This window comes from Sinohyriopsis cumingii, chromosome 8, assembly GCF_028554795.1.
Source record: "Sinohyriopsis cumingii isolate HCF-2022 chromosome 8, ASM2855479v2, whole genome shotgun sequence".
NCBI classification, from domain to species: Eukaryota; Metazoa; Mollusca; class Bivalvia; order Unionida; family Unionidae; genus Sinohyriopsis; species Sinohyriopsis cumingii.
Window position 1 is genome coordinate 101,182,103 of NC_142968.1, and position 10,325 is coordinate 101,192,427.

At 37.1% G+C, this 10,325-nt stretch overlaps 1 protein-coding gene across 1 annotated transcript in view; it reads left to right on the plus strand.

Moving 5' to 3' along the window:
- Positions 1-9,904, plus strand: part of LOC149794251 (uncharacterized) — a 90,891-nt gene extending 80,987 nt beyond the window's left edge. The window contains exons 2-4 of the mRNA XM_089969095.1: positions 6,972-7,259; positions 8,955-9,290; positions 9,612-9,904. Of these exons, the coding sequence (XP_089825221.1) occupies positions 6,972-7,259; positions 8,955-9,290; positions 9,612-9,904 (917 nt within the window). The remainder of the gene's footprint in view (positions 1-6,971; positions 7,260-8,954; positions 9,291-9,611) is intronic.
- The last annotated feature ends 421 nt before the right edge of the window (positions 9,905-10,325 follow it).

The window sequence follows — 10,325 nt, forward strand, 5'->3', positions numbered from 1 at the left end:
GCTAGCTCCACTTGGTCATTTTCACTTCCTGAACTTCAGAGGTAAATCGTATTTAAAAAAAGAGCCGATAACTTTTTTACATTTTATATATTTGGTAATTCATTCATTGCACTTTCAAAAGCTGGTATTGTCTAGTCTAGCAAAATTCATTTTCCCTATTTTAATAGCTGCTTCGGATAGTGTACTTTAGACTAATTGAGGCTGATTTGTTTTGCACAAGGGAGCAGTCATTTCAGTTAGCAGTGCGCTTAGATCATGTACAATTTCCAAAAGTACAATATCCAAAGAAATGTCAGCCACATTAGTAGCATAGAGGTATGCCAACATTCTCTCCACTGTGCATGTTTCAAATGCAAACAACTTCACATTACACACGTCACTCTCTCAAAAGTATATAACATCTGGTGAGTGCCCCCATAAGCAAATATTTGACACCGTGGTGTTCTAACTAGCTCTTCTTGATACTAACATATTTTCGTCACAGCCAGAACTCCTCGTGGATAAGGGAAATCGAATTGCTCCCTGGTAAAGTAGATAAATAACGTCGCTGCAGGTAAACGCTATTAGACCATGGATGTAGCCGCGTTTTTAGCTGTTATCTCGGTCATTTTTGCATTGAGTGTGTTAAAAAATAGAAAAAGATGAAAAGTTAATAAAAACTGAGCCAGTGTTGTTGGCTAAAATATTAAAATATCTGTATTTTTCGCTACTTTTTGAGAATCTTTTGAAAACTGAGAAGTGAAAATTGGAGGTGAATTCAAGATGTTTGTACAAACATTTTGAGAAAAGCAAGTTCGCCACCTTTGGATCAGTTTGCTGAAAAAAAATTCAATTGGTTAGTACAGCGCAAACGGGGGACAACTGTGTAAAGAAACATCGCTAATTTACATTTGCATTGATCTCTTTATGTGGATGTAGCATGTTCGAGTTGGTAAACCCTTCCAGTTTCTGAAAAATAAAGTTTAGTAAATTAAAAATGATAACTACAAGCCTTGATAATGCCATGGACTCAATTATATCGAAGATGTAATGTAATTAAATTTAAGTTATGTCTATAAATTGTGGCAGACAACATCATACACAGAACTTCAATTAAAATAGGTAATTTGTATTGTTGGTAATATTCTGCAATGCAATATTATACATTGCAAATTGATTTTGTTATGTCACTAAAGACTTTACATATCCCTTTCCCATACCGACTATGAACAATAATTGAAGGTTTAAGTCTCCGTCGTACTATGCCACAGGAGGGATGGGAGGGCGCGGGTTGTTAGAGCGAGACAAAATGTCCCCAAAGTGAATGGATCAGTTTATCATATAATTCATTGTAAGATATTGAATTATATTAGTGGGAGAAAAAAATGATCGCAACACAGTGGCGGTATCCCATTTTCGCCACAGTGGCGATATCTCTTTTTGAACTATTTTCTTTTCCATTTAGGAAGAATTTCTGCCTTTATGTGTGTTATTTAGACCTGTATTTAGATATTTAGGCCTATTTAATTTTTCTTCTTCTTCTGATCCCCCCCCCCCATCTCTCTCTCTCTCTCTCTCTCTCGCCACATCAGGATGTACAGTTCTTAAAATGTGTTAGTTGTAAGTTTCTAGTATATATTTATGCAGTCGATATGGTGCCAGCAAGAAATATATCAAAACGAACTCGAAATAGCAAAATGTAGACTTCAAGTATTACATTTTTATTGTTAGATTTCTACATGAATACCTGTAATACTCTATGGCCAGGGACGTCCGTAGAATTAAATTTTACGTATGGAGGTCAAAACATATTTAGAGGTGAAATCGGTGGAGGTTGGGGGTGGTGGCAAATGCCCCCTACCCCTCCTTTACCCTTATATGTAGGCACCCATGTCGATGACAAACGGTGCACATATTTTAGGGGAAAAGTTCTGAGTAAGTCTAATAATTCGCATCATGATAAAGTTTGAAAATAATGGATAAATCAGGCTTTTGTTGACTGCAAACCGAAATGTATCGACAATGGAAAATGGGTACAGCGTCTGCTACTGAGTTAGACTACAAACTTGCCAAGGTCGCACAAAATTTATGTTTAAATGTAGAAATAAACAAACTGATGAGCCATAATCATGACAAGTAAACCCATAATCATTTGAATCGTTTGTTTCAAGATATTGCGTTCCGAAGTCTGTCAGATACAACCGCTCTGTGATGTTAATGTTACTCCACCCCAAAAGTGTAAATCTGGGAATGAAATGTGTTAACAAAAATAAAAATTGTCTTGGTACGAAGGCATTCGTTATTTTGATAAATTACACAATTTGAAGCATGATATGTACACGATAAGTTTGTAAAACGTCGCTGTCCCAATATAATTATAAAATTTAGGAGTTTTTTTTATCCATGTAGTAATGCAGGTGTTAATCGCACTGGCACAGAACAGTGAAGGAAAAAAAAGCAAATTTACGTATTTTTCCTTTCAAAATATATAATAAGAAGAAAGTCAACTTTTAGAGTAGTTTTACTGGAGAAGTGTTATCAATTTGTATAGATATTAACCAATGTATTCAACACCCAATCCAACAGAGTCCACACACTCTATCCCATCAATCGACATGGTCCATTGCTTATAAATCCACGACTATATGCCATCAATCGGTATAGTAAAAATGCACACAGATCCACACACTCTACACATCAATCGACATAGTCCAATGCACACAAATCCACACATTCTATCCCATCAATCGACACAGTCCAATGCACACAAATCCACACATTCTATCCCATCAATCGACACAGTCCAATGCACACAAATGTATACACTATATCTCATCAATCGACACAGTCCAATGCACACAACTTCACACAATCAGTCCATTCAACCGACATAGTCAAATGCACACAAATGTATACACTGTATCTCATCAATCGACATAGTCCAATGCGAACAAATCCATACACTCTATCCTATCTCCTTTTTCATGGCAAACATTACATATCTGAAACTGTATTTAATACTAATAACAATAACCCTATGGAAGTATATATATATATATATATATATATATATATATATATATATATATATATATATATATATATTAGTATAGATACAGCCATGATGCAAGCTTCAACATCATATGAGCTGTTGCATATGTTGACATGAGTGTGTACGGTACGAAGCACTCGTTTTCAGCTACACACCTAAACAGTCAGGCGCTGCTTACAGTACTGAGTGGTCCTAAGTCAGTTCTGTATAACGACTCTGTGTGTGTGTGTGTGTGTGTGTGTGTGTGTGTGTCTGTGTGTGTGTGTGATTATAATTTTTAACGTGGCTTTAACAATTTTTCAGTCATATCGCTACGATGTCTGCAGTGTGGCGTATAAAGACTGCAGTTGCATCAATAGAGTATTGTCTGTTTTTTATTCAGTTACAAATAGGATAAGTACAAGCAAGATATTTGTACTAACATTTTATAGTTGAGTGTGAACCAATCCTGGCCCTCCAGGCCTGTATAGATTCTATTTTTCAATCAACGTTCTCGCTAATTTCTGTGAGACAAAAGTATGCCTTATATATATGTCGTTCAGTAATTTACAGAAAAAGGATATATTTTGATCAACAGAAATTTATCAGCAAAGAAAGAAAGTCCAATCGGTTCGGACTACCTCGTCAATTTCTAATATTGGAATAACTGCAGGATTGTCAGAGAAGTTACGGATACAGAAATAGTTCCATGCTTTCGCAACTTCCCCGTCTATCCTTGTTTACAGGAGGTGCGAATGATCTGTGGGATTAACCGCGAAGTTGCGACTGTCTATTTTGGGTTAATCCATTTTTTGACTGGTTCCAAATTTTCGATATAATTAGTACCGTTAGTTCTGAAGTATTTGTTTGAACGAAACTAGAAATGATGCCAGGCATGTACAGAGAGAAGCTGTAAGCTCGTGTATATGTGGAACTTCTGGTACAAATTTTACGTTCGACCAATCAGAAAGCGCGTAACATTATACTCGTGTTACAATCACGCATTGTATTTATTGTCGTTTCCGTACTTAACCGAGGCACTCGCAAAGTATGACTCGTAGTGATGTTTTGTTTAACATGTGCCGATTTTAATGCGTTGTGTGTCCTTCGTGAGTCTCTTTTAAATTTATCCCCACGGTCTTGCTTTTAATAAACTGTACATTATTTTATATACAGTGCTTAAGCTGTTTAACTCATAAAAGCAAAGCTACTTTTCTCCTTAAAACTCCATGTTAACTGTAGACTTCACTCTGCGTGATGTGATGGACACGTCTCGGTTCTATCTGGCACCTGGGTAGGTGTTTCTGTTTTCCAAAACATGAAGAAGATTTTTTTGTTGTTGTAGGGTTTAACGCCATTTTTCAGCACACGATAGGCTATACATGGCGGCCAGTATTAATGGTGGAGGAAGAACCCGGAAAAATCCCGGAAAGAACCACCGACCCACGAGAAGCTACTGGCAAGCTTTCTCACATACCCACATTAGCCGAATCCGAGACTCGAACCCACGCAGACAGAGGTGAGATGGCAGTGATTCGTAATGGAGAGCGCTTTAGACCACTCGGCCACTCGGGGCCCCTCATGAAGAAGAGCGTTCTGCAGTGATGCGCATTTCATCAGTTTATTACCATCTGTAAATCACATTAGGTTGTGACATTCTTGATTGCACAAGAGAATAGTTTATATACCCATATGCCCATATGCCCATATACCCATATGCCCATACAACTGCTATTTTTAAATAAAGAGAATTCGCTGGAATAAGATGTTAACAAGAGCATTACCTACTTCTGTACGTTGAGAATGCGCCACCTAGCGTTCAGGCATAATGAGTCCATTTCAGCTCACCTCGTTGTAAGACGAAGTAAGCGTATAGTTTGGTCCTGCGTCCGTCGTGTGTTGTCCATGAACATTGGCTGCTTTAAACTTCCCAAAAAACACCGGACAAATTTCAGTCAAATTTTGCAGTGCTCATTCTCACATGAAGACCTTTTCAGATTTGAACACATTATGTCGATTGTATCAAATACGGCAATCTTCAAGACAACTGCGAAAGATTCAGGCAATTTCTTTTCAAATACAGCTTAAACATAATTTGACCAAATTGACAGAAAATATACTGACATAAACACTTTAAATTTTGTTACTGATGAGCTTATCCTCGATCAAGATGGCTACTACTGCTAAAAATAGAAAATATCTGTACTGATTTTAACCGAATTTTCATCCAACAGGTTAGAAAACTTGGTGATATGAAGTACATTCTCTTTTGTAGATACGATGTCGAGTTGCTATAAAAATGACAGATGTTAGTGAAAATGGAAAATATTGAAATGACTTCTTTAAAACCGCTCAACACAATTTCATACAATTTTGACACGAATATTCCAGCACAGTGGTCTTTGCCGCTCCGCATCAGATATTGTCGCCTTTACTAAAAACAGTAAAACTTTCAATGTTTCAAAATCGGCACAAGATACTTTGTACAAAAGATGTCGTTTCGCAATCAACAAAGCCCCCACCCCTTTAAACAACATATCAGAAACCTGCTCAACATGGTTTAATCAGGCTTGATAGGATACACCTTGGCATAAAGGGCTCTTAGCTTTTGATAAATGATGCTTATTTGACATCAAATATGGTCGTTGTAAGAACCCCTCCGCAACAAAGAAAGCACAACGCATGTTCCCCCAACCCAAGAATCAAACAAACAAACAAGCACAAAACCGTATATCTAAACGACTTCATCGGACATTCGCCCAACAGATTGATACAACCAAATTTAGCATGACGTATTATAGCATACAGAGATGTAGAACTTGTTTAAATTATTCCAATTCTCTATCCAATATGGCCGCTATTACTAAAGCAATAAAGTCCTTAAATAACATCTTCACATGAATACATAACATAGCTTTAACTAAATTAGACGGAAAACATCCAGCCATAGACGGCTTTCAAGCTTTTATTCATGATGGAGATTTGCTTACAAATATGGCCACCGACACTTAGAGTATACATATTTTTAAAAGACAAAACAAAACAGAACACAAAAAGCAACAAAACAAAAACAAAAACAAACACAAAACAGAAACAAGAATAAATTGCTCAGTATAATTTGAACAAATATCACGGACTACATTATAGCATAGGCGACTTTCATGATTTGTACAAATGATTCTGACGTGTCTTTAAATATGGATGAAGATACTAAAAATAGAGAAACTTTGAAATAATGGTATTGGTAATGCGTACAATAACATCATTGGAAAACATCATACTGACTCAAATGTTTTGATTATTAGGTCGATATCCGTCAGGTGAGCGATCTTAGGCCTGTTTGAATCTCTTGTTTTACACGTAATTACTATATCCGTCAATGAAGTATATTGCTTGCTGATTACAGGCACATATTGACAGTGCTCACTGTCTACACAACCGACACCAAAGTTTGAAATGATGCTTAAATGTTTTGACGTCGTCATAAGATCATAAAACTGGAAAACTGTCTGAAAGGAAATGAAGTTTTCTAAACCCTTAAAATTTCGTTGACAACAACGTCAATAAATGTAGACGTATATGACTTTTTCTGCATGGCGAGTTATTCGATCTATAGGTGGCCCTGGGTGACTAAGTTGTCTAGACATTCGCCTTAAAGTTAATTGACATGTGGTGATCTCTGTCTGAGTGGGTTCGCATCTCCGCTCGGCCAACGTGGGTATGTGAGAAATCTTGCCAGTAGCTTCCGGTGGGTCCGTGGTTTCTCCCGTGGCCTTCCTGGTTTCTTCCTTCGCCAAATATACTGGCCGCCATGTATAGCCTATCATGTACTGAAAAATGGCGATCTTAGTCTTCCTTTTTGTGTTTACTTGGTATTGATCTTGCAGCTTTTGCTTTTGCTGCTTTGAGTTTTGATGTTTACGATTCACATCATCACAATAAAATTTGTCTCTTTCCTCAGGTCAAGCCGTCCCATCCTCTCCAAGAAATGTTACCATTCTGGTGAAACCACACCATTTGTTAGTCACGTGGCATCCGCCAATCGAAACATATGGCGAAGTCACGATGTATATTGTGTCATATTCCATTTTGCCCGATTCGAGAATTACGACAAATAACGTTGGAGGTGGTTCGTCTTTCTCCCTGATACCTGTTGAAGGAAATGAGGGACGGTTGTTCAAGATTCAAGTTCAAGCTCAAAACCAGGTTGGAGTAGGAAATCCGTCTGCAGCCAGATATGTACGGATAGGTAATTCGATTAATCTCTGTATGTATGTATGTATGTATGTATGTATGTATGTATATGTGTATGTATGTATGTATGTATGTATGTATGTATGTATGTATGTATGTATGTATGTATGTATGTATGTATGTATGTATGTATGTATGTATGTGTGTGTATGTATGTATGTATGTATGTATGTATGTACGTATGTATGTATGTATGTCGACATATGAACATCAATGTACGGATAGGTAATTCGATTAGTCTCTGTATGTATGTATGTATGTATGCATGTATGTATGTCGACAAACCCGTGGTCATATGAACATCAATGTACGGATAGGTAATTCGATTAATCTCTGTATGTATGTATATATGTATGTATGTATGTATGTATGTATGTATGTATGTATGTATGTATGTATGTATGTATGTATGTGTGTGTGTATGTATGTATGTATGTCGACAAAACCCGTGGTCATATGAACATCAAAATTTGTCATTTATTTTGAGGTTTAATGCTTCATAAATAATGTTTATCATTTTAGAATTTTTCCCTAACAAATGAACAAGACCCATCTCACCGTCCTTATACAAATAATTATATTTGAGATCAGCTATCGAAATAGACGCAGAAGGGCGAATTTTCCTTCTGCTACGATGACCTAACCACTGACAACTATTTATGTTGTTTGCCTCTAAATGTAAGGCTGTAAACGACCACTTCTGAATGTAAGGCTCTAAGCGTACACGTCTAAATGTAAAGCCCTAAACAAGCACGTCTAAATGTAAAGCCCGAAACGAGCACGTCTAAATATAAAGCCCTAAACGAGCACATGTGAATGTAAGGCTCTAAACGAACACCTCTGAATGTAAGGCTCTAAACGAACACGTCTGACTGTAAGGCCCTAAACGAGCAAATGAACACGTCTAATGTAAAGCCCTAAACGAACATGTCTGAATGTAATGCTCTAAACGACCACGTCTGAATGTAAGGCTCTGATAGAACATGTCTGAATGTAAGGCTCTGAACGAACACGTCTGACTGTAAGTCCCTAAACGAGCAAATCTAAATGTAAGGCCCTAAATAAACACCTCTGAATGTAAGGCTCTAAATGAACACGTCTGAATGTAAGGATCTGAACGAACACGTCTGACTGTAAGGCCCTAAACGAACACGTCTGATTGTAAGGCTCTGAACGAATACGTCTGATTGCAAAGCTCTGAGCAAACACGTCTGACTGTAAGGCTCTAAATGAACATGTCCGAATGTAAGGCTCTGAGAGAACATGCATAAATGTAAGTCTCAAAACGAACGCCTCTGAATGTAAAGCTCTGAGCAAACACGTCTGAATGTAAAGCGCTGAACAAACACTTCTGAATGGTCTCATACTTCATCAGTGCTATCTACTATTTTTCTTGACTCGGACATGATTTTTAGTTTGACCATGCTGAGGTTTCCACTGTCAGATCAAACCATGGATTCACTTTTTGACAAAAATTGAAACACTCACTATGTGATTCGGTTTTCTCCGTTTCTTTAGTCATATAGAAATTAATAATAGTGCGTGAACTGTTTTGATTATTCCAGCACAGTTAGTTAAGCAACAGTGTGAAAATACGTACATTTTTTGGACGTCAACTTTCTTTTTCAATGGAAGAAATAGACTGTAAGAGACAGTTTTTAAAGAAATTGTGGAATTTAATATTTTTCAGGTTGTGGTAGAACAATTTGGCTGGATCCCTCAGCATCAACATCTTTATTTTTTCCGGAATTGGGAACTACTTACAGTGCTGGGATCCTTTGCAAATGGACATTATCCACCAACGACACATATTCACTGGCATTCATGTTTGCAACCATTCAGCTGGGAGTACACAGTAATGATCCCTGCATTGACGCTTACGTCCGCATAGGTAATGAAGGCCGCTTTTGTCATGCGCAGGAGCAGGGCAAAGATATGGTCTCGCGTGACAGTAATGTGACTGTGATATTCAGTAGTGGCACAGGGGCCACCGGGACAGGGTTTTATTTAAATATAATGTCAAGAGGTAAGTGGTACAGTAAAAAAATTATTTTAATTTAGAGGTACGTCTCTTGATTGAGTTTTAGGTATTATATTGTTGTTAAGAAATTTAATTCTCCCAATCGTTTATTTGAACATATTTCTGCATATTGCGAGGAGACAATCTAACACGACTTTTCAATATTCAAAGTTGCATTAACGCACCGAAAATGATTACGAGAACAATGAAAGCTCAATTAATCAATCAAAATCTATCTCTGTATCAGATTCACATTGTTAACTTGCATATACGTTTTGTCAGTAGTATTTACTAGCGGAATTATAGTCTTAATTTGATACCTTTCAGTGAAAATACCAGGTCCTCCAACATCGATCATAATGAAATCTAGTGACAACGCCATTATATTGACTTGGGCACCACCAACAGAGTTAACCTTGCCAATCACATCCTACATCGTCCACTATTCAGTTCTTCCAGATGGTCCGACGTTCAGTATAGTTCTAGGACCAAATAAATTTTATTTTGCCATTGGCACGACACGTTTTGAAGGCAAACTCTTGGTGATTAGTATTACTACTAGAACTGAGAGCGTCCAGGGCGATGCTTCAAAACCACTGTACGTCAGAGCCCGTAAGTAACTTTAAATCAGAGCTAGTAATTAACTTTAAGTCAGGGGTCGTAATTAACTTTAAGTCAGGGGTAGTAATTAACTTTAAGTCAGGGCTCGTAATTAACTTTTTATGTCTTGCTTTTAGTGATCTGAATCCATGTCCGGTTCTTCGGTAAATGGCCACTAAAAGGCTTGGACAACTATTGCGATGTAATTACATTTGATCCAAGACAGGAAAGTTTGTGGGAATCATAGTGATGATATTAACTACTCAAATATTAAGATTTAAATTGAGGGACATAATTATCAAACCTCCCAACATGCCTAACAAATCTTTTGTTATTCTTTGATTCAACAAGAAGGGGTGTCCAATTTTAGGTTTTCATCAATACCCCTGTGATAGAAGTTGCGAAATAAAATTTCATTTTAAAACAAATCTCACAAATTAA